At 35.2% G+C, this 27,521-nt stretch overlaps 1 protein-coding gene and 1 long non-coding RNA gene across 2 annotated transcripts; both read right to left on the minus strand.

Annotated features, from left to right (window-relative positions):
* Positions 1-10,331: 10,331 nt before the first annotated feature.
* On the minus strand, positions 10,332-12,375 carry LOC117341649. The gene is made up of 3 exons (XR_004535686.1): positions 12,215-12,375; positions 11,318-11,400; positions 10,332-10,364 (listed from the first exon to the last, which is right to left on the minus strand). It is a non-coding gene; the product is annotated as an uncharacterized LOC117341649 (long non-coding RNA).
* Positions 12,376-19,511: 7,136 nt separating this feature from the next.
* On the minus strand, positions 19,512-23,838 carry LOC117322504 (neuronal acetylcholine receptor subunit beta-3-like). Its single transcript, XM_033877463.1, has 2 exons — positions 23,740-23,838; positions 19,512-22,305 (listed from the first exon to the last, which is right to left on the minus strand). Exon 2 carries the CDS (start codon positions 22,270-22,272, stop codon positions 21,022-21,024), a length of 1,251 nt encoding a protein of 416 aa, XP_033733354.1. The 5' UTR covers positions 22,273-22,305; positions 23,740-23,838; the 3' UTR covers positions 19,512-21,021.
* Positions 23,839-27,521: the final 3,683 nt, after the last annotated feature.

The raw sequence follows: 27,521 nt of genomic DNA on the forward strand, positions 1-27,521 counted from the left end.
ATGTATTCCCATATCTCTAAAGCTTGCTATGTACTCCCATATCTATAAAGCCTGCTATGTATTCCCATATCTCTAAAGCTTGCTATGTATTCTCATGCCTCTAAAGCTTGCTATGTACTCCCATATCTCTAAAGCTTGCTATGTACTCCCATATCTCTAAAGCTTGCTATGTATTACAATATCTCTATTGCTTGCTATGTACTCCCATATCTCTGAAGCTTGCTATGTACTCCCATATCTCTAAAGCTTGCTATGTATTCTCATACCTCTAAAGCTTGCTATGTATTCCCATATCTCTAAAGCTTGCTATGTACTCCCATATCTATAAAGCCTGCTATGTATTCTCATACCTCTAAAGCTTGCTATATACTCCCATATCTCTAAAGCTTGCTATGTACTCCCATATCTCTAAAGCTTGCTATGTATTACAATATTTCTATTGCTTGCTATGTACTCCCATATCTCTGAAGCTTGCTATGTACTCCCATATCTCGCAAGCTTGCTATGTACTCCCATATCTCTAAAGCTTGCTATGTACTCCCATATCTCTAAATCTTGCTATGTACTCCCATATCTCTAAAGCTTGCTATGTATTCCCATATCTCTAAAGCTTGCTATGTAGTCCCATATCTCTTAAACTTGCTATGTACTCCCATACCTCTAAAGCTTGCTATGTACTCCCATATCTCTAAAGCTTGCTATGTACTCCCATATCTCTAAAGCTTGCTATGTACTCCCATACCTCTAAAGCTTGCTATGTATTACAATATCTCTATTGCTTGCTATGTACTCCCATATCTCTAAAGCTTGCTATGTACTCCCATATCTCTAAAGCTTGCTATGTACTCCCATATCTCGAAAGCTTGCTATGTACTCCCATACCTCTAAAGCTTGCTATGTATTCCCATATCTCTAAAGCTTGCTATGTACTCCCATATCTCTAAAGCTTGCTATGTATTCCCATATCTCTAAAGCTTGCTATGTACTCCCATACCTCTAAAGCTTGCTATGTATTACAATATCTCTATTGCTTGCTATGTACTCCCATATCTCTAAAGCTTGCTATGTACTCCCATACCTCTAAAGCTTGCTATGTATTCCCATATCTCTAAAGCTTGCTATGTACTCCCATATCTCTAAAGCTTGCTATGTACTCCCATATCTCTAAAGCTTGCTATGTACTCCCATATCTCTAAAGCTTGCTATGTATTCCCATATCTCTAAAGCTTGCTATGTACTCCCATACCTCTAAAGCTTGCTATGTATTACAATATCTCTATTGCTTGCTATGTACTCCCATATCTCTAAAGCTTGCTATGTACTCCCATATCTCTAAAGCTTGCTATGTACTCCATATCTATAAAGCTTGCTACGTACTCCCATATCTCTAAAGCTTGCTATGTATTACAATATCTCTATTGCTTGCTATGTACTCCCATATCTCTAAAGCTTGCTATGTACTCCCATATCTCTAAAGCTTGCTATGTACTCCCATATCTCTAAAGCTTGCTATGTATTCCCATATCTCTAAAGCTTGCTATGTACTCCATATCTATAAAGCTTGCTATGTACTCCCATATCTCTAAAGCTTGCTATGTATTACAATATCTCTATTGCTTGCTATGTACTCCCATATCTCTAAATCTTGCTATGTACTCCCATACCTCTAAAGCTTGCTATGTATTCCCATATCTCTAAAGCTTGCTATGTACTCCTATATCTCTAAAGCTTGCTATGTATTCCCATATCTCTACAGCTTGCTATGTACTCCCATACCTCTAAAGCTTGCTATGTATTACAATATCTCTATTGCTTGCTATGTACTCCCATATCTCTAAAGCTTGCTATGTACTCCCATATCTCTAAAGCTTGCTATGTATTCCCATATCTCTAAAGCTTGCTATGTACTCCATATCTATAAAGCTTGCTATGTACTCCCATATCTCTAAAGCTTGCTATGTATTACAATATCTCTATTGCTTGCTATGTACTCCCATATCTCTAAAGCTTGCTATGTATTCCCATATCTCTAAAGCTTGCTATGTACCATCAAGCCTCTAAAGCTTGCTATGTACTCCCATATCTCTAAAGCCTGCTATGTATTCTCATACCTCTAAAGCTTGCTATTTACTCCCATATCTCTAAAGCTTGCTATGTATTCCCATATCTCTACAGCTTGCTATGTACTCCCATGCCTCTAAAGCTTGCTATGTATTACAATATCTCTATTGCTTGCTATGTACTCCCATATCTCTAAATCTTGCTATGTACTCCAATACCTCTAAAGCTTGCTATGTATTCCCATATCTCTAAAGCTTGCTATGTACTCCTATATCTCTAAAGCTTGCTATGTATTCCCATATCTCTACAGCTTGCTATGTACTCCCATACCTCTAAAGCTTGCTATGTATTACAATATCTCTATTGCTTGCTATGTACTCCCATATCTCTAAAGCTTGCTATGTACTCCCATATCTCTAAAGCTTGCTATGTATTCCCATATCTCTAAAGCTTGCTATGTACTCCATATCTATAAAGCTTGCTATGTACTCCCATATCTCTAAAGCTTGCTATGTATTACAATATCTCTATTGCTTGCTATGTACTCCCATATCTCTAAAGCTTGCTATGTATTCCCATATCTCTAAAGCTTGCTATGTACCATCAAGCCTCTAAAGCTTGCTATGTACTCCCATATCTCTAAAGCCTGCTATGTATTCTCATACCTCTAAAGCTTGCTATTTACTCCCATATCTCTAAAGCTTGCTATGTATTCCCATATCTCTACAGCTTGCTATGTACTCCCATGCCTCTAAAGCTTGCTATGTATTACAATATCTCTATTGCTTGCTATGTACTCCCATATCTCTAAAGCTTGCTATGTACTCCCATATCTCTAAAGCTTGCTATGTACTCCCATATCTCTAAAGCTTGCTATGTATTACAATATCTCTACAGCTTGCTATGTACTCCCATACCTCTAAAGCTTGCTATGTATTCCCATATCTCTAAAGCTTGCTATGTATTCCCATATCTCTAAAGCTTGCTATGTACTCCCATATCTCTAAAGCTTGCTATGTACTCCCATATCTCTAAAGCTTGCTATGTATTCCCATATCTCTAAAGCTTGCTATGTACTCCCATACCTCTAAAGCTTGCTATGTATTACAATATCTCTATTGCTTGCTATGTACTCCCATATCTCTATTGCTTGCTATGTACTCCCATATCTCTAAATCTTGCTATGTACTCCCATATCTCTAAATCTTGCTATGTATTCTCATACCTCTAAAGCTTGCTATGTACTCCCATACCTCTTAAGCTTGTTATGTATTACAATATCTCTATTGCTTGCTATGTACTCCCATATCTCTAAATCTTGCTATGTACTCCCATATCTCTAAAGCTTGCTATGTACTCCCATATCTCTAAAGCTTGCTATGTACTCCCATACCTCTAAAGCTTGCTATGTACTCCCATATCTCTAAATCTTGCTATGTACCATCAAGCCTCTAAAGCTTGCTATGTACCATCATGCCTTTAAAGCTTCGCTATGTATTATAATATCTCTATTGCTTGCTATGAGACCTTGTATCTCCTTATATCTTATATCATATTGACTCTGGCTGTTAAAAAGCATGTTTTACAAAAATAAACCAAATCTATTCTCATATATCTAATACTGGGAAGCTGCAATGTATCCTCATATCTCTAAATGTAAATTTGAATTTACATATAATATTAACACTGAAGCCTATGTGAAAACTGTTGGTTGTTTGGTTCCGACTATGGTGATCATTTACCCAAGGTGGATATATAGTCGGTAGGACACAATCCCGCGATACTTTAATGTATTAGAAATCGTCCATTATTATGATGTCCTGATCATGTTTAAATAACGTTAGCCACCATGTGCATATGACAATATGGATACTTGAAACCATGTTTATAACGCTATAATGGTAACATGATTAACTGTAATGTTTCATTGTAATGAAATTGAATTAAGACGTTAACATCAGAATATAATAATATCAAAAAGATAGTCGCGTTTGTAAGTTTACCAGTTCTGAGCTTACCTTTTCTAAGTGAAACTTGGCATGACTTGACACTCGATGAATTTTAAAACAACATGTATACCATGGCGTCTAAGTTGGAAACAAGAGACGAGGCGGTGTATACTCCGTATCGACCAACGGAATATTATATGTAATAACTTGTATAAACCAGTCAGTTTCGACACCGTTTAATTGATTGTGAAGTCACAGATTATAATTGTCTTTTTTTTTTAAAGCGATTCAGGAATATCTCCTTTACCTTCATGTGTCACTCGATATATCACCTGATTACAACGTAAACAACGTGTCTTTTGGTTTGTATTGGTGCAATCACATGCGATTGATTTACAGGAAATGATTTGCTGTAACAGCGAGATAGGTGCCAACCTTTTTAATGAAGTTTGTTTTTACTGAAACGACGCGCGCTCTGCGGAAAGTACGACAAATTGATGTGGAATGACGTCATGATATGGGAAATAACATTTGTATACGATACCGCCAATAAGTTATTAAAAGAGGTATAGCACTGTACGTTCTGTAATTATAAAACGTGTTTCTCGTTTTATATGCATAACACACATCGCTAATTAGAAATATTTACATTTCCACTGTGTGTTCTCTATATGAAGGTACTAACAAAATAAGTGTTCATTCCTAGGTGAACAATTAACCTGCCGCGTATGAATACATAAAGTACATTGTTGACAAGTGTGACTATAAACTCGCGTTTGATTACACATGAAATAATGTTTTATCAACATTAAAATAATAATAATAATAATAATAATAATAATGGTTTTATTTGCACATTAGAGGCCTCCAGCCCACAGTACCATTTCAATATACAATAAATTTTTGACGTCACATAAAATATATATACAATTGTAATATGATATAATTACATTTTCCAATGCTCAATATTTCATTTCATCTTGGAATTACACTGTACTTCAGTTAATTCATGCTATCTATAGACTATTCTGGTTTCACAAATGGATATTGACTTCTGTCTCTTAAAATGTCATATTAAGTTAAATGTTTGTTGTAATTGATCATGAGTAATTCCAGAATTAGTTGTTTTACTGGCATAATGTCTGAGGACTATTATGTCATGGTTAATATTTCATTTTTAACATCATTTGCCTTCTTAATAAAGATTGCAACATTTCTCAATATTAAGTTATCATCTGACCCGAGTAATTTCACCAAGTTACCTAGGGAAGGGTTTACATAGCACCAACGGGGAATGAATGCAACTCGTATATCCCTCAGTATTGGGCACTTCAACATAAAATGAAGTTCATCCTCCACCTCCTTAGAATTACAGATTTTGCACAGCCTCTCCTCACGTGGAATGCCTATTTTCCTACCTAGATCGATTTCTAGTCTGTGTGTGGAGCAGCGAAGATTGGCAAGGGCATACCTTAAGGTGAACGACATGTTACTTAAATATTGCTCTGTCATAATATATGGTTTGATTTTGCAGTAAAAATCACACTTTGACGAGTTATGAATGTATTCTGACCATTTTTGTAAATTGATGTCACAGAGTCGACGCCTGAACAACTCCATAAATGTCTTGACATCACCCACATATTGGAATTGCCACACTAATCCAAAACCATTGCTAAAAAGGAGGTGTTTGATTTTGGTGCACCATGTAGTTTTTCCATGTTGATCCAGGTTGTGGAGCATCATATAACATTGTTTAGGGAGACGATTTTGGTCCATTTTGAATAGACGCAATAAGTACTTAATAGGTTTACACATGTACTTCACACACAACTCGTGACGTCCACACTCTCCAATGGCTATATTATTATTGGTGTTGATACCAGTACATAGGATCCATTTACAGAATCTTTGATGGACAGCTTCTATGTCCTTTTGGTATTCAGTTCCCCATATTTCAGCTCCATAGAATAGGATCGGAGAAATCATGGAATCAAATAGTTTGAATGCCACCTTGGGATCTCTTCTACCAAGTTTCACGAGACAACTTTTTACCATATTTAATGCCTTGGACGCTTGTTGGGCAAGCGTTTTACATGCTTTACTCCATTTCAGACGACACGAGAAGAGAAGCCCTAGATATTTATAGTAACTAACATTTGTGATGGTGTTACCATTATAAAACCACTTTTCAGATGCTGAGAGATGTCCACCATTTTTAAACACAATCACATTGGTTTTATCCAAGTTGACCTTCATATTCCACTTCTTGCAGTATTTTGCCAGAATGTCAAGTTTTCTCTGTAGACCAATAACCGTATCACTTATCAGTACTAAGTCATCTGCGAATAGCAGGTGGGTTAAGTTTCGGAACACTTCTGATACACAGATCCCTGTACGATACTCAAATTCCTCATTTAGCATGTGTGAAAGTTCGTTAATATAAATGGCAAATAGTAGTGGACTTAAAATACATCCTTGCCTCACTCCAGAACTACAATCAAATGGATGTGATAACGAGCCGTCAGACAGTTTAACTTCAGCCTTAACATTCGAGTACATGTCATGTAGCACAGATAATATCCGTCCATGTAGATTGTTGTGTATCATTGCATAGAATAATTTATTTTGGTCGACACAGTCAAATGCTTTGGCAAAATCTACAAATGCACATAAAACTTATTTCCTTTTTTAGAAAGGTATTTCTGTACTAAAGATTGTAGATTGAATATTTGGTCCACTGTTGAGTAACCTTTGCGGAAACCGGCCTGCTCTTCCGGTAGAATATTGTTCCTTGCTGTCCAGTTAGTTAGACGAGCACATACAATTTTGTAAATATTTTACTCATCACTGATAATAATGATATTCCTCTGTAGTTGCCAGTGTTATTGACATCGCCTTTTTTAAATAACGGAATAATGATACCTGTGTACCAAGCTTTTGGGACTTTGCCATTACTAAGGATAAGATTGAAAAGTTTACAAAGTAATTTGCTCATACCTATATGTAGAGTTCTTTTGTAGAATTCTCCAGGAATGGCATCCTCACCGGGTGATTTACTGTTTTTCAGACTTCTGACTGCGGCCGTTACTTCACCATCCGTTATATTGTCATTAAGTGGTGAATTTAAGTTGGAGGCAACACACGACTCACAGTGTTGATTATGCTCACATAGAAAGTCTGACACACTCGTGGTGAATTCATCTTCAACAGATTGACCTACTGGATTCAGAAGATCTTTAAAATAATTTCTCCAATCACTTGGGTTGATATTGTTAGTGACAAAGTCCCCTCGTTTGAGAATACACTTTATTTTATTCCAGAAAACACAAGAGTTTTTGTTACTTGCAGATGTTATAAGCTCACTTTCAAGTGTTGCATTGTAGTCTTTGCGTTTACTCTGGCACATAGATTGATATGATTTTTTGGCATTGATGTACTTTTCAAGGAATTCCGGACTATTAGTCTTTCGAAAGTCATTTAAAAGTGTTACAACATTAAAACTTGTTAATAATTGTAAAATTGAAGACAACATTTCAATATTTTTCTTTTATGATGATTAAAATAATGAATTTGTATGGAACTATATTTTGTGTACTTGTGAACTTGATTACCTTTCCCGCCAAATTGGAACTATCTGTTATGCGGTTACATCGATCAATCAGCTGTTTCGTCACTACGTATAACGAACGTAGAATACTGTTTCTTATGACGTTGAAAAGTAGTTTTGAAATGTAAACATATGAAATAATTGTTATTTTTTGTTGTTCACTGGTGTAGGAACAGCATTTTTTGACAGATATTATAACATGACGCGCTAACTAATTTATTCTGTGTTTAAATTTCATGACAGGATATTTTTCATAATGGTCTATGTAAATATTATGGTCTAGGGTAAGGTAAATGACCATCAAGTGACGAACTATGTTTTTAATTATGGTGTATGTAAATGAACATCAAGTGACGAACTATATTTTAATTACGGTGTATGTAAATGAACATCTAGCGACGAACTACATTTTTAATTATGGTGTATGTAAATGGCCATCAGGTGACGAACTATATTTTTAATTACGGTGTATGTAAATGACCATCCAGTGACGAACTCTATACAGGTTATAGGGACCAACCAATCAATTGTTTTTCCATAGACTTTAGTGTTAACGTTTTGGAGTACGTCATTAAAATTATTGAATTCAATATGACAATTATGGTTTATAACAAAAGTTGAGGGTCTCATATAAAACGTAATAAAAAAAACTTTTCAAAAGTGTATTTTATCAATTGGTTGGTTGTTCCCTATACGCCGATTGTTGCGTCTCTATCTATACAGTTTATACAGAGATTGATGTGTCTCCTTCTATAAAGGTTATACAGGGATTGATGTGTCTCCTTCTATAAAGGTTATACAGGGATTGGTGTGTCTCTTATCAAGGTTATACAGGGATTGATGTGTCTCCTTCTATATAGGTTATACAGGGATTGATGTGTCTCCTTCTATATAGGTTATACAGGGATTGATGTGTCTCCTTCTATAAAGGTTATACAGAGATTGATGTGTCTCCTTCTATACATGTTATACAGAGATTGATGTGTCTCCTTCTATACATGTTATACAGAGATTGATGTGTCTCCTTCTATAAAGGTTATACAGGGATTGATGTGTCTCCTTCTATAAAGGTTATACAGATATTGATGTGTCTCCTTCTATACATGTTATACAGGGATTGATGTGTCTCCTTCTATACATGTTATACAGAGATTGATGTGTCTCCTTCTATACATGTTATACAGGGATTGATGTGTCTCCTTCTATACATGTTATACAGAGATTAATGTGTCTCCTTCTAAAAAGGTTTTACAGAGATTGATGTGTCTCCTTCTATACATGTTATACAGAGATTGATGTGTCTCCTTCTATACATGTTATACAGATTGATGTGTCTCCTTCTATACATGTTATACAGAGATTGATGTGTCTCCTATAAAGGATATACAGATATTGATGTGTCTCCTTCTATAAAGGTTATACAGGGATTGGTGTGTCTCCTATAAAGGTTATACAGGGATTGATGTGTCTCCTTCTATACAGGTTATACAGAGATTGATGTGTCTCCTTCTATAAAGGATATACAGATATTGATGTGTCTCCTTCTATAAAGGTTATACAGGGATTGGTGAGTCTCATAAAAAGGTTATACAAGGATTGATGTGTCTCCTTCTATACATGTTATACAGAGATTGATGTGTCTCCTTCTATACAGGTTATACAGGGATTGATGTGTCTCCTTCTATACATGTTATACAGAGATTGATGTGTCTCCTTCTATATAGGTTATACAGAGATTGATGTGTCTCCTTCTATAAAGGTTATACAGGGATTGATGTGTCTCCTTCTATAAAGGTTATACAGAGATTGATGTGTCTCCTTCTATAAAGGTTATACAGAGATTGATGTGTCTCCTTCTATAAAGGTTATACAGGGATTGGTGTGTCTCCTATAAAGGTTATACAGAGATTGATGTGTCTCCTTCTATAAAGGTTATACAGAGATTGATGTGTCTCCTTCTATACATGTTATACAGGGATTGATGTGCCTCCTTCTATAAAGGTTATACAGATATTGATGTGTCTCCTTCTATAAAGGTTATACAGGGATTAATGTGTCTCCTATAAAGTTATACAGGGATTGATGTGTCTTCTATAAAGGTTATACAGGGATTGATGTGTCTCCTTCTATAAAGGTTATGCAGATATTGATGTGTCGCCTTCTATAAAGGTTATACAGGGATTGATGTGTCTCCTTCTATAAAGGTTATACAGGGATTAATGTGTCTCCTTCTATACAAGTTATACAGGGATTGGTGTGTCTCCTTCTATAAAGGTTATACAGATATTGATGTGTCTCCTATATAGGTTATACAGAGCTTGATGTGTCTCCTTCTATACAGGTTATACAGAGATTGATGTGTCTGCTTTTATGCATGTTATACAGAGATTAATGTGTCTCCTTCTGTAAAGGTTATACAGGGATTGATGTGCCTCCTTCTATACTGGTTATACAGAGATTGATGTTTTCAGTTCTGTTAGCGATTGATTTCCCTTATTTTAACTATATATGGGTTATATAATTAAATAACACAAACTTAAATATTACTACAATTACTGAATAATATAGCATACTTATGAAAATTACCAGTTAGGTAACCCTGCGGGTCCACAGCGTACAATAAATAACTACAGTCTATCACCTATGGGCCTCCATACCTATAGAAAACGCATACGCTTACTTCACACTAAATGCATGACAATAACTCGCCCGTATACAACGGTGTCATCCTGTTTCTCCCAAAACTGAAAAATACATATCCTGTTACTCCCAAAAACGTATGTAAACAATATAGGGGGAGTGTTGTTTTAACAGTTAAGTTAACTGCTAGCTGTACAGGTAAATCAACGTTCCTGTTACCTGTACAGGTAGAATTAAGGTGTCTATTACTGAATGTACCAGTTGACAAATAAATAAAAATAATAGATTGATCCATATATTCACAGATGGTTGAATTTAAAAATAATACGTGTAATTTAATAAGAAATAGATAGATAAAAATAAAAAGTTATGTATGTAATATATTTATGATATATTTATAGAAGTGATTATAATTGACTTCTTTTAGATTTATCCATATACTCATAGATGGTCTGAATTTAAAATAAACGTGGAATTTACTAAGAAATAAATAAATAAGAAATTATGAATATAATAAATTTATTGAAGTATTTATAAATGACTTCATTTAGATTTGTCCATATATTCATAAATGGTTTGAATTTAGAAATAAAACGTGCAATTTAATAAGATGATAAATTAATAAAAGTTATTTATACTTTAACATTTTTCATATAATTGACTTATTTTCATATGTATCCCCCATATTATAAATTATCAACTTCAGGAGAGGTGTCACTAATTAGGCTATGTTCATCTTCAGGAGATCTGCTATCTGTACCAATTAAGCTATCTGTCCAATCTAAGAAGAGTTGTAAACCAAACCAATGTGGGGGTGGGGGTGGGGGTGGGGAGGGGGGCTGTATGGTGGTAGGACATGGTGAAGAACAACTACAGAGACACTATATGCTACTGGAGATGCTCTGATAAAGACTGCTCTGCAACCATCAATACTACCAATGGTATTCCTGTAAAATTCGGTCATCAACACAACCACCCACCTAACCATGTCTAGGGGGAAGTTCAGAAGATAATGAACAGCATCATGAAGAGGTATAGGAAGAAACTCAACACATACCCGCCATCTACAACGAAGAAGTATCCAAACTACAGGACTGGGCAGCTGTCAGACCACTACAACGGCGACATCGACTACATCAACTATGGCGAGCGAGCAACATATTTATTACATATGGAGTGAAATAAAACATACTACATATATGTAATTACATAAAGTTCTGTTAACAATGTATCATCCTTGCTATAAATTCAACTTTTGTTATACAGTACAAATATTATACAGATAAAGTAAACTATTGGTTTAGTTATGATATAAATAGTGTTCATTTGTGATATATGTATGAATGTATATATGGTGCTTATTATATTGTATTTTGAAGATAATATAGTGCCTATTAGTTATCCATTGTATAAGTATCATATCACCAGTAAAAAGTACATATATGTGTGTAATACATTATTTTTAACTTTTTAAAGTTTAGAATATGCTTGACATTTATATTCACATATACATGTATATGATTTTGTCAATGAAATAATATGTAATTAAAGTATAACATTTAATTGACATTTTTGTAGTTCTATCACCTATCTACATGTATTTACCTGGATTTTGCAATAATTAATAATTAGACCCCTGTGTAAACAAATCCTGTTTCTCCCAAAAAAAATTTACCTAGATTTTAAGTTTTGGGAGAAACAGGATTAAACCTATACAACTAATACATGACTGATATACAAATATCTTGCTTATTGATACTATAGTTACCATTATAACATATAGATAAAAACAATAACTAGTTATAGAAATTCAAACATACACGTAAACAATTCAGTCACGCACGAGTGGACCGCACCATTTATAAATGCTTGACCGGTCTCCTACAGGTAAATACTATAATCCAATCGGATAAATACATGGGCAATATAAACCAAAAAAGGGGCAAACACTTACCACAGTCAGCTTTCTGTGCTTTCACTCATATGAGACAAATATAACAACGTCTCCAATACCTCGAACAATCCTCCGTCCAGAGCGTGTCTTACCTATGGAACGGAATTCAAGTAAATATTACACTATCCGTTTTTGTATTGTTGTGTGCAACATTGACATTGTGTTATGCGAGCTGAACCTTATCATTTCCTTTATTATCAATCATGTATTCAGTGTTAAGATTGCATATTGCAGTTTGTATGGAACGCCGGTGCGCAATGCTAATTGCTAATTGCGAATTGCTGATTGCGAATTGCGAATTGCGAATTGCTGATTGCGAATTGTTAATTACGAATTGCTGATTGCGAATTGCTAATTGCGAATTGCTTTTATATATATTCCAATGTCAATTGCTGATATGCAACACAGTTTTAGGGGCTTCTTCTGCAGTAGTTTCTCTTGCAAGCGCATCCGGTCACGAGTTTTTTTCGCGGGGAAGAATGGAGTGCAGTTCATGCCACATGCAAATGTTACAACAAGCGAAGTTTTGCCACAACTGTGGCCTTCTGTGTGTAACCAGCTTTAGTGTGCTGCTTGTTTCTCTTTCATTTAAAGCAGGTTAAATATTGGTTACTGAAACAGTGTCGCCTTTTTCCCGTTTTATAGCTTAAAGCCAGTAGGCCTATATGAATCACAACGCCAAGTACACATTCAGGCCACTGCCTGACGGCTTTCAGTGCATTTGTTTGTGAATTCAGAATATACCCTTTGTCTTGCCTATTACAGCAAAAGCTATAGAATCGATTGATCACAGGGTCGACAATTTTGAGGTTGGAGATTGTAGGCTTAAAGCTTACTTACAAGGAACGTTCGGCATCAAATAGTTTCCAATAGTTGTTGTTCTGTCGTATTGGCGCAATTCGCATATCAGCAATTCACATTGGATATATATATACATGTATATAAGCAATTCGCAATTAACAATTAGCTATTCGCAATCAGCAATCAGCAATCAGCAATTAGCATTGCGCACCGGCTTTCCATAAGTTTGATTATTCCAGTCGTCAACATTGTCATTACGAGTTTGCATTGCGCAATCGGTATTCGCTAGGTCAACATTCAGTATTGCATTATCGGCATTCGCGTTCACTTTTTGATTGTTGGCGATCTCATTCTTTAGTTCCTCATTATGCAGTATGGGGGCGCTGCGGTGTTTTATATCGATAATTCGCATAACACAATGTTAATGTTGCACACAAGAATGCAATAACGGATAGTGTAATATTTACTTGAATTCCGTTCCATACTTACCGATCGTCCCTCATCTGGTATCTATCGCGCCTTATCTAAAACACTTACCTGACAGAGAGGTCCGACTTATAGGTAGCGCACCACTAAATACAAACCCTACATACATACATTGTACCACATAAAAACACCACACAATACTTACCATATTTACCCATCGAGTTATGCGAGCGTGACACAGTTAATGTTGGTGTATCTCAGTATAATTATAAATAGATTACAGAACTTTATTAGACATTTTCCCCAATTCACTTTGTCCGTGGTCTACGATAGCGCCTTCTTTACCTTAACCAAGGCCCATGTTCATTTCAGTGTATTGTAGTAAGTACACATAGAAAATTTGAAAAGCCCTGACAATTGTTTGGAAAACTCACCATTCCCGACACCATCTGTAGTCATTTCTTCTCACACTCTACGGTAACAGTATATATAATTGCTCAATTCTGAAAGAATATGCTATTTTCATACAGGTTTGGATAAGTATACTTATTTTTCTATGTTTTTCGGACCTATAAATACGATGGTAACCACTTTCCAAAACATTAAATAGCATAATATTATGATATTGACCCAAAATGACACAATTCTCTACACAATTTGTTTTCTGAAACGTATTTGAAATTAGATATCTCTATCCAAATGACAGAATTAATATCGTTTTGGCATATATTCATGATCAAGTTTATTCTTACCTTATTTGTAACCTACCGTTTTCCTCTGTAGTCAAAACTAAATTTCCGGTGTACCTGGAAATTTAAAATTTGGGAAAAATATATTTATTTATTCTTTAACAAATGTGAAGCCTGTACATGCTGCTTGATAATGGATATGCCAATTATAATAAACATTTCATTTTTCATTGTATGCATATTATATAGGAGGTTTTTGCTTAACAAAAAAATCACCCATGGCCAGACTGTTTATATGCGATAAATATGAAATACTAACAAGAAGGGGGGAAATCACCTATTACGGATATGTAATATGTAACGTTTTACAGCAATCTTTTCAACTCTTTACAAGGGGACGTACATACATCACGGTCTCATTGCTGACGCCATGACACACAAGACAACTAGGAATATACAAAACAGCGTGACGTCAAGGATTCGTAACATGGCCTTCATATAAACACATGGCCTCCTTCTCCTCCAATGTTTCCACGTCATCATCTTTAACGCAATATGGATCAGTAATGGTAGCTTGAGATCGGGTTCCACGTGTGCAGAAGCCACACACTTTCAAAATGGATACCGGGACTGGTGTTTCTCCATACTCGAAATAAAGCCGAACTTGTATGACTGTTACCGGAACGATAATGACACTGAAAACCGTAAGTGTGAGTAGATACATGGCCAGGAAGGAAACGTTTGGGGAGTTGTGAGGAAGTTCGGAGCTGATTATTCCTAGAAACACAGCGTATGACAGGTACACCGTCACACAAAATGAATTCTTCTCTCCTGAAGACGCCGGTATGAGAAACACGCAGACATTTAGAAACCCCAGTAGGATTACGGGGGCGGAGATAGTCGAGATAATGAACTTTGGCCTCCGCTACAAATGAAAAAATCAAAATCGTCCGCAATTTATTTTGAAATCCAAAACATAGAACATCTTACCATATTACCTGCCATTCGACCATACGAGTTTCATATTATTTTTTCACTATATGATGTGGTTTCACCATTATAATAAATCGATGTTATATGATGAAAAAACACCATTATGACAACACTTCGCCATTATATGACAGCATTTCACCATTATATGACAACACTTCACAATTATATGACAGAGCTTCATCATTATATAACAGCACTCCGCCATTATATGACAACACTTCGCCATGATACGATTTCACCATTATATAATAGGAAGATATGCTAAGGAGGAAGCGCTCACATCATATAATGACAATATCGCATCATATAGTAGCAAAGTGATATCATATAATGACAATATCGCATCATGTAATGGTGATATGATATCATATAATAGTAAAATCAAATCATATAATCAACATTTATCAAATAAGGCATCTTAGGCGTTCCATATTCCTATTGCTTTGATTTAAAAAGGAACGATTCGTTTGTCGTAACCATTGAAAATATGTGTGCAGACATATTTCACATTTTGTAGTGTATGTGACGAGATGGTGATAATCATTATTAATGCCAGTAAGAAGCTGTGTAACAGGGTGTCCTCTGATGCTATACTTAACAACACATCAAAAACGTCTGTATCCTTTCCTGATGTTCCTGTAATGTGTTAGAAAGACAAGTGAACACGAGATCAGTCTGTATCTATTGTCTTATCAGCATAGTTATATAAACGAGTTTAAAAATTCAACATGGTAAATAGTATCATAAGGGAGATAACTCCGGCTATGATTATGTATCTGATAAGGACGATAAAAGTATGACCTTTTTGATTGGTTTAAAAGGTGTAGTCACATTATATGATGGGATACTATTTAAGATATGAACGACGTACTCGGAAAAAACTTATACATTCAGCTATCGGTTTGGTTGTCGGTGAATTTTCTGAAGTTCATAACAATTTTATTTAATTGAAATTAATGCTATAAAATTATTTCTAGAAATTGATGCTAAAATAAGATTTTAATGGAAGACGTTTAATATAAGATCGTTCTCAAACTAAGTCTATGCTCTTGTTATGGTCTAGTGGTATTAGTAATTTCAATGAATATGAATTCTATTGACCTGGACATAAAGTCTTACATCAGCAATCTCACATGCAATCAGTGAGATTAAAACTGATCTCTGCTCTCCGATTGTATTCTGGGGAGTTAGTTATATCCGGGTGGGGGGGGGGGGGGGGGGGGGGGGGGCTCTCAATCATAACACCATACAAACGTCGCATTCCAGAGCATGGATCTGATTCACGATTAATATAAAAGCTCGATATATTCTAAACTAAAACTCGGCGTTTAATTATGTATGAACAGAGTATAGTAGGATGCTGCAGCGGTATGTGACGATATGGGAAATAGTTTAATTAGGAATGAACGAACCGAAATGATTCTTATGCATAATATATAACACTTAGATTTACCTGTCTTAATGACTTCCCCATATGAATTAGATCATATTGTTGATAACCTTAATGTACTGTAGTCATTATAACGGGTAATGATACACGTTTGACCTTATCATAGGTACAAATTGAAACACGGATGAGTATCCTCATGGAAATGAATATTTCTCAATATAATTCAATATGAAAATGGGCATAAGGCAATTTTAATGTCACCTAAAAGTATAACAAGAGTCAATATCAATATTTAATACCAGCTTTGAATACATCATAGTCAACATTGACATTAAAAAGTAAAATTCCAAAAGTGTGTTGATAACAAATGAATAACAAATTGTCTGCACCACAATAATTTTTCCTTATTTATTACGAAGTGTTAATAGTAAATTTGTCATTTGCATCATCAACAAAAAAAAACGATAAAAAAAAACCCATTTTACTTTAATGACAAATCACGGTGATTTGTATTCTTATATAATTAAGTTGGTTTCATTTGGCTCTATTCTGTAGATACGTATTCAGATAAGTCTGTAGATAAGACTTAATTAACCGCCACACAATAGCGAGCTGAAACCTATGCCATGAGCCTATAATTAATACCTCACTATCAATATACATCCTTTAGTCCATAAATCTTTTAATATAGGATTATTCACATCAAACATGAATGTAATGTTACAATTTATTTGATCAGTGACACGGTTCATTTGAATAGTAATACGGTTCATTTAAATAGTGATATAGTTCATTGGAATAGTGACACGGTTCATCTGAACAGTGCCACGTACATGATGTTTCTTGAAATGCAACATTGACATCTATGAAATTGATTATTAGTTATGGCACGTTGGCATGTAGACGTTGACATGCCTTTCGAAACTGCTGTATAATGTCCCTAATATCACTGAAAATCCAAGAGGGAAAAGACAGCTGTATGATACAGTTTGATTCAATACAAGGCTCGAGTTCATCTTCTCTCAGTTTGCATCGATATCTGCTAATATCTTGTATGTCGTGTGTACGTTCCTTCATCAAATATAATTTACGAATTAAAGTTGAAAAAAACATGATTGAAACTATTTACAAAAACCTTCGACAATTTCTTTTTATTAGCATTCATAAAAATTTGTGTTTCGGAAAACAATAAGGATGTTCAAAGTCCAAAGAAACGTCACACACAATTCTAACACCAGCAAAGTGTGGCATGCATGCATCTGCAAATAATTGACTCGAATAGACAATTACAAGATATGTAACAGCGACATAAAACATTTCACAACATTTTTGGTTTGTTCCAACATACTACCTATTGACAAGTACAAACAAACACCATTTGGAACTATGAAGCTATTTACAGTTTATATACAATTTTCTGCCATGGACAAATATCAAGCAACAATTTTGTATCAGCTTACAAAGCTAAAAGACTTTTTGTAAGTGCAATAATCAATATCTTCGAAACGTCATGAAAATACCGGGTTAGATAGCATGACCAGTTTCCCTTTTAACGTAACGAACACTGAGATAACATTAGTAGTGTAACTGCTATACTTGATAAAACTTGATAATAGAAACTAGAGAATTATCAAAGAGCTCGCTAATTGTATAATCCATGTTCAAATTTTGATTGGCTGATCATTATAATACAAGCTACAGTATTAAAAATATTATAAATTTTAGTTGTACGTTACACTTTCATTGATAGGATGCAATAAAGTCGAGTATGTGAATACTTAACGGCGTTCATATAACCCGCCACAAGTGCCCATCAGGAATAAAACGTTAGAAAACATCTCAGATGTCAATTATATTTAATAACGCGCATGATTAATTAAATTGAAAACACTGCCTCCGCTTGGGATCGGACCCGGGACCTCTGGCTTACTAGTCTTACGCTCAACCGATAGAACTAAAGAGAACAGCTTTGAAGCCGAGCGGTAAATTGCGGCTAATATTTATCAGGGTTGCATTATCCCCTTCCAGGCAAGAACTCGTCTTCGAGTTTTCCAGGGGTAATTCAATTCAATTTATTTATTCCAAATGCAACACAGCATATAGGATAACACAATATTCATATATATGTATACATATTGCAACTTGAATGACAAGATGGCGGAGGGCCCAACACAGGCAATATACTTACGACACATAATAATGAATAACATAATGATTTTGAAAACTTGTAACTGATGCATAACAATTACAGCGTTTACGTATTGCATGCCTATGACGTCATGACAGTATGACGACATAATTTAAACATGTACTATTCAATATAAATAACATACTTTCTAAATATATACAAGAACACTATATATGAAAACTGTGATCATAATTTCCAAAACGCATTTAATTTAATTACTTACAAGGAGAGTTTTTCTTTCTGCAGTGACATGTAACAAAAATTTACCCAATCTATTCAAAGTTTTAACACTTTTACTGGAAAATAATTCTATCAGTTTATAAACACTTGGACGAGAATAATAATACTTTTTGATGTATGTTTTTCTTAGTTCAGAATATGCAGGACAAAGAAGCACAAAATGTACTTCGTCCTCGACGTCATTTTTGTCACAAACTGTGCAAACTCTTTGACTTCTAGTATTTTATTGTAGCGCCCAGATTCAATATTTAGACTGTGTCCTTGCATACGGAATTGACTCAATAACTTTTTAAATTTATAATTAATTGGCTTAACAAGATAAAATTGAGTATTGAAGGTATCCACAATATGTTTGTATTAATAACATTTCGACGATATATCAAACGCACTGCGTAATTCTTGAATAAATACATCATGAACACGCTGGACATATACTTGCATAAAATGACTTTCATTTAAAACGTATTGGCTGTTCCAAATATAACCAAAACCTAAACTACAAAGCTCATTTTTAATATGATAAACCCAATTACTTTTACAATTAGGTTTTTTATTATTTTATTCGACAAGTGCGTCATAACATGATTTTAAAACACAATTATTGGTTTTTAGTAATTTCAGCCAATATTTCATTACTGCTATTTTACGTTGCACATACAATGAATATCTACCAGTTTCGAAGAAGACCATAGAAGAATTTACCGATTTCTTAACATTAAGTAAGTCTTTGAGAAAAAGATGATTTTTTTCAATTTGTGGTGAAACAGCTTGTCCCCATACTTCACATCCGTAATTCAAAACACATGCAACATAAGTGTCAAATAAAGACATTTTCGTTTCAATATTAAGGGTGAACACTTTCATTTTTCTTTTTAAATGATAATATGCTTTTCTTCCTTGGCAAGCCAAAGTATCTAATGCTGCAGTGAATCTACCGTTAAAGTTAAAAATCAGGCCAAGGTAACAAAACTTATCGACAATTTCTATAGGGTTTCCATTAAAAGTCCAGTTTTCAGAGGGTAGCATTCTTTTTCTTTTCCTAAAAACAACAATTTTTGTTTTATCTGTGTTTATTTTTAAGTTCCATTTAAGAGTATAAGTCTGTAACCTATCAAGCATATTTTGGAGGTCGGTAACGTCCTCTGAAAACAAGACTGTATCGTCTGCGTACATTAACATAAAGAGGTTAATCAGCTGTAACGAGTAACTTTGACAATTAGAATTTATAAAATGACTTTCCATATCGTTTACAAAAAGAGAATAGAGCATTCAGGATAAAGATTCTCCTTGCAATAATCCGACATCCAAATCGAACATGGCGGATAATTTACCATTTAGTTTAACACAGGAACGTACATTATCGTAAATTGATTTAATAACATTCAGTAATCGCCCCCTAATACCATTTCTCCAAAGTTTATACCATAATTTTTGATGATTAACACTATCGAAAGCCTTACTGTAATCAATAAAAACACAATACAGTCTCTTGTTCGGGTAACAGCGATGCTTTCGCAAGCAGCGATGAGTATCATTCCCGAGTACATATATGTACCTACATGGGCGCCGATCTAACAGAGCGCATGATCAATTAAATTTGAATCACTCCTTCCGCTAGGGATCGAACTCGGGCTTTCTAGTTTTACGCTCAACCGATCGAGCTAAAGGGAAGATCTCTCTAGCCGAGCGGTATATTGCGGCTAGTATTTACCAGGGATACATAAATATAAATAAAGGATATTGTTTGAAATATTTGTGGGACATTGCATTATAGTCGGGGTCATTAAATATAACCAGATAATAAACGACCAGCTAATATCTATAACGTGATTATCAATATACATTAAACGCAGACAATGTAAAGATGCATTCGCCTGCTTACTGCAATATGTTCAAATGGAGGTGTTACGAGGAATTTGTAACCCGTGAACTACAATCCGACATGACTTTGACAACCGCGAAATATCACCCCCTTGAAAAGAAACAACTACTAGTATACAGTATCCAATAGGAATGACTCATGAAACATGTCAGGACATCTATCAAAGGAAACGTCATCGCATACAATAGAAACGACCGTTCACAATGCATTGGAATAGGTATACATGCCCATAACTAAAGTGAACAAAATCAAAATTATCAAGAAGAAAAAGAACAAGGGGACATCGAGTCTCGGCAACACCTCTTTAAAACAAACAAGTGTTTCATTCTTATATGTGTGAGTAACTTCCTTGTCATCACCGCCCATACCGATGTGTTCCACTCTATCATTATCATCCAGAGGAGTTACTTGAGATCGAGTTCCACGTGTACAAAAGCAACACACTTTCAAAAGTGAGGTCGGTACTGGTGTTTCTCCATACTCGATAAAGAGACGAACTTGTATGACTGTTATCAGGACGATGATCACACTGAAAATCAGAAGTGAGAGCAGATACATGGCCAAGAAAGATACATTTTGTGAGTTGTGAGGAAGTTCGGAGCTGATTATTCCTAGAAACACAGCGTATGACAGGTACACCGTCACACAAAATGAATTCTTCTCTCCTGAAGACGACGGTATGAGGAACACGCAGACATTTAGAAACGCCAATAGGATTACGGGGGCGACGATAGTCGAGATCACGAACTTTGGCCTTCTCTGTAGATGCATGACATAAGTGACATATGACACATATGATTCATTGTCTGTTTTCGAATCAAAAATCTCCGTTTTTAAAAGAACCCATTCGACATTTTCCTGTAAAAGAGACATATTAAGTGATTCTGAGTATTTCATGAGAGCGACTTCAGAAACAGGTGCATCCCACACTTCGAATAACAAATAACACTTTTGTGTATCGAATGGATAATAAGTGATATCGACCTCACAGCTGACGACGTAACTGTCACCCGATAACCACTCAACATACCCATCGTAATATACAAGCGCAGTCGAAGCAGCCTCTGCTAGCATAGTGAATTTATCATAGGTGTTGATAAGGACAATGTTTGGCAGCCATATTGATTTCGCGTCAACATGGACATGCCACACATAACCGAAGTCTGACATGTTCCACTTCAGTGATTCGTCTATCCATGTTATAGTAAACATGCCTGCTATTGCAAGTTTCTGCGACTTTTCATCGAATTCGTTTATCGACCTCAATATGAATTCCATATAAACAGGTAAACTATATCCTTGTTTCAAAAGCGGGATGACTCGTTTGTCGTAACCATTGAAAATGTGTGTGTACACATCCTTTACATCTTGTAGTGTATGTGACGAGATGGTGACATTTATCATTGATGCCAGTAGGAACAAGGCCAACAGGGTGCCCTCTGATGTCATGTTCAATAACTAATACTTCTTCTTCTGATGTACCTGTAATGTATGTGAAAGGCAGGTAAATACGACAAAATGTCAGAGAGTGACCTGTGTATAATCTCTACGGAGCGCAGTTATATTGTTAATTCCCATTTAGTGGAATTATCTAGATGTTTAAATGATATCACTTAAGTGACAAAATGATATCATTTAAAATTTTGAATAGGTGATTTCACTCATTCAAAATTTTTAAGTGATATCATTTGGTCGTTTAAGTGATGTGAATATGTTCATACATCAACTATAGATTATCTCTGTAACTTTTATCTTAGTGATCTCACTGTCATGACTATATGATATCACTTTTAAATGTGTTCACACAACACAGATAAATTATTCCTTATTTTTCCGAAGTGATATTACTTTTTTCAATGGATATCGCTAAGTCGTTTATGTGAAAGTTATCTTTAAGTTATGTATGTGAAATTACCTACATCAAAACGCTAGGTGATGTCACCAAACAAATGATTTCATTTAAACGTCTCAGCGCGATATCACTTATACGTCTCAGTAATATCACTTAGCAAACACTGAATAAATGCTTTAAATTAATTATTAAAAAGGAAAACGGTGCCGCATAACTTCTTCATCATATACATCATATATCATTTTCTACCGAGAGCAATTAACAAAAGTTATAATGACAAAGATATAGATTGAGCATCCTTTTTAGACTATCGAAGTAGATACTTAAATACAGTGCATCTGTATAGTAGTAATATTTACATTTCCGATGTGTGTTCGTTACATAACCTTACTAACGAAAACATTGTTTACAAGTGTGTAAATGTCAAACTTGACGCGTAGAAATACAAGCCGAACCGATGCAAATGTTTGAAATATATTACAGGAATTGAATAAAAAAAACGATGTAACATGGGAACTATATTTAGTTTATTCTTGCATTTGACAACCTTTCCCGCCGAATTTGAATCAGCTGTTTAGCGATTCCGTTAATTGTCCTGATGTTACGTCTATTCGTATAAAGCAAGAAAAAGAATGCCAATTTAATACTCAACAATCTTACATGATAAACACTGGTTAAAATGTAAATATTAGGAGATTCTTCTATTTTTCGTTTACTGGTGTGTAAACTATTTTTTTTTATTATTTTTGTTTACAGATATTTCAACATGAAGCACCTTAGTGCGTCATTTAAAATATCTGCAAAAACGCAGTTTAAACAAGGAATGATTCTTGTTTTTTATCGTTTACTGGTATGCAAACTTCATTTTTTACACATATTCCACATAACACACGTTAATTAATGCATCATTTAAAATATATATATATATGCTATTATATGCTATTAAAATTCATTTGGAAAAAAAATCAGTTTTCAAGTAAAATCGATCACTCTGAATATGAATTCACAAATGAGTTTGACAAACAGCAAAACCAAACATAGGTTTTCTAAACATTCAAACTTACTTTTGTTGTCAAAAAGCTGTCAACGGATCGTCCAATGTATACCGGCGTCTCCTGTAGAACGTACAATAAAATCTGGCGATGTCCGAGTTTGTACATCACTCTTAAATCCTGCACTGACAATAACGGTCATGTTCCCCGATGCATTCTTAATAAATATTCGGCGTTTAATTATTTATCTACACAGTTGCCTTAATTTCACCCCACTAGAATGTATACCTTGTGGCGATATGGGAAATATGATACATTGGTTATTTATGCTATGGCAAAGTTGAAGTGGGAATGAATGACCTGAAAACCTACTAGTACATAATGTATAACTACAAGATTACCTATCATAATGCGTGTCCCGGTAATAAACTTCATTGATTATACAGGTATTGTGATTTGGTAGATATCGTAGTTTATTGACTTTTATCACTACGCCAGGTGTAAGACACAGGTACATGAACTAATTGCAAGTACAAACCGTGAATAACCGTGATAAAGTTATAGCATGGACATTATCATCTGAAAATGAGCATACGAATGTCGACTGAAAATAAACAAAAGCCGTTACGAATGTCAACTGGAAATAAACAAAAGCCGTTACGAATGTCAGTTTAACTGAAAATCGATAATTGACAATGAGAGTTTTATCTGGAAATAAGCAATATCCAATGTGAATGTCATCCGTAAATATGAATGTCGTTTTCAGCGAACATGGTCCAATATGACTATCATTCGAAAGAAATAAACATCCCATTCTAATTGTGTTTGAAAACAAACAATAGTCAATCAGAATAGTAACTAAAAATAGACAATAGTCAATCAGAATAGTAACTAAAAATAGACAATAGTCAATCAGAATAGTAACTAAAAATAGACAATAGTCGATACGAATGTAAACTGAAAATAAATTATAATCAGTACGAATATCAACTGAAAATAAACAATAGTCAATACGAATGTCACATGAAATGAACAGAGGTCAATACGAATGTCACATGAAATGAACAGAGGTCAATACGAATGTCAACCGGAAATGAACAGAGGTCAATACGAATAGTAACTGAAAATAAACAAAAGTCAATACGAATAGTAACTGAAAATAAACAAAAGTCAATACGAATGTCAACCGGAAATGAACAATAGTTCATTGGAACTATGAATACGTTATATTGACCTTACCAAAGGTCCGGAATCAATACAGATGGAAACTGATATAGACAATTACTAATGCCAATAGAAAATGGAAATACAAATCCTGAAAGCGTGCCCATGTACAATTCATTACTTCTCTGGACCCCAGTTCAGCAGTACATAAATAAGGGTATGTTATACGGAAGTAATCAACTATTAAAATTTCTCTGGAACAAAAATAAAGTAATCAAAACTTTCTAAAATTTCTAAAACAAGAAAGGATTTTTTTGAATTTCCAAATCAACTAATTTAGGAATTTGATTGGACACCAGTTTTATTTGAGGATCGTCATTTTAAATTCCATGTGAGGGAATTTATCTTATACTGAAGATATAGGGTTACACTACTGCCTATCTATAACTGCGAGTATATGGCGATATATGTTATAATTTCATGTGATATTGAATATATTTAGCTTGTCCAAATGATCTAATTATTGAATTAGTTCAATGGGTTTTATAAACCCAATATCACATTAACACGAGCGTAAAATGTTTTACTTACTTTTTTTTATCTTTGACATTAATACATGACGGAAGAGATCATTCATGTTATGTTGTTAAATTCACCAAATCGATTATTCTTACAATAATCCATAAATGTCTATTAAGGGAAGCGGTATCAACTCTTCGAAAATTCCTGTCATTCGTAATTCTTTAATTTTGTCATCAAATGAACTTGATAAAACGTAAAACTAAGCTAAGCATTAAATTTCGATGCGTGTCACTTGCCAACTTACAAAGAATGGTCAAGACTAATTAAGCAGTCCAACACTTCAGACGTCCTGAGGTAAACTGTCAAGCTCAGGAATGTCTGTAGGTCAATGACTACGGAGACTGGGAATATGTGAAAATAGGAAAGACCATCACCAATATTGCCTGAAGGAATACATGAAACTTGTCCGAAAGACATTACTCTATAACGTATATGAACGGTTTGATAGCGAATTTTCAATTGGTAATTCAGTCCATCAAATGTAAACGATTTTGCTTATTTTCTAACATCAATTGGACAAGGATGTAAAATAATTGTCAATCGTGAAACCCGTTCACCTTCTCTTATCCCAAACTACCAATCGTCCTAGCAGACATCCCAAACTACCAATCATCCTATCAGACATCCCAAACTACCAATCATCCTATCAGACATCCCAAACTACCAATCGTCATATCAGACATCCCCAAACTACCAATCGTCATATCAGACATCCCCAAACTACCAATCGTCCTATCAGACATCCCAAACTACCAATCATCCTATCAGACATCCCCAAACTACCAATCGTCATATCAGACATCCCCAAACTACCAATCGTCCTATCAGACATCTCAATCTACCAATCGTCCTAGCAGACATCCCAAACTACCAATCGTCCTATCAGACACTCCCAAACTACCAATCGTCCTATCAGACACTCCCAAACTACCAATCGTCCTATCAGACATCCTAACTACCAATCGTCCTATCAGACACTCCCAAACTACCAATCGTCCTATCAGACACTCCCAAACTACCAATCGTCCTATCAGACACTCCCAAACTACCAATCGTCCTATCAGACACCCTAACTACCAATCGTCCTATCAGACACCCTAACTACCAATCGTCCTATCAGACACTCCCAAACTACCAATCGTCCTAATAGACACTCCCAAACTACCAATCGTCCTATCAGACATCCTAACTACCAATCGTCCTATCAGACACTCACAAACTACCAATCGTCCTATCAGACACCACAAACTACCAATCGTCCTATCAGACACTTCCAAGCTACCAATCGTCCTATTAGACACTCCCAAACTACCAATCGTCCTATCAGACATCCCTAACTACCAATCGTCCTATCAGACACCCTAACTACCAATCGTCCTATCAGACACTCCCAAACTACCAATCGTCCTATCAGACACTCCCTAAACTACCAATCGTCCTATCAGACATCCCAAACTACCAATCGTCCTATCAGACACTCCCAAACTACCAATCGTCATATCAGACATTTCCAAACTACCAATCGTCCTATCAGACACTCCTAAACTACCAATCTTCCTATCAGACACTCCCAATCTACCAATCGTCCTATCAGACACTCCCAAACTACCATTCGTCCTATCAGACACTCCCAAACTACCAATCGTCATATCAGACACTCCCAAACTACCAATCGTCCTATCAGACACTCCCAAACTACCAATCGTCCTATCAGACATCCCAAACTACCAATCGTCCTATCAGACACTCCCAAACTACCAATCGTCCTATCAGACACTCCTAAACTACCAATCGTCCTATCAGACACTCCTAAACTACCAATCGTCCTATCAGACATCCCAAACTACCAATCGTCCTATCAGACACTCCCAAACTACCAATCGTCCTATCAGACATTCCCAAACTACCAATCGTCCTATCAGACACTCCCAAACTACCAATCGTCATATCAGACACTCCCAAACTACCATTCGTCCTATCAGACACTCCCAAACTACCAATCGTCCTATCAGACACTCCCAAACTACCAATCCTCCTATCAGACACTCCCAAACTACCAATCGTCCTATCAGACACTCCCAAACTACCAATCCTCCTATCAGACACTC

This window comes from Pecten maximus, chromosome 2 (assembly GCF_902652985.1).
Source record: "Pecten maximus chromosome 2, xPecMax1.1, whole genome shotgun sequence".
NCBI classification, from domain to species: domain Eukaryota; kingdom Metazoa; phylum Mollusca; class Bivalvia; order Pectinida; family Pectinidae; genus Pecten; species Pecten maximus.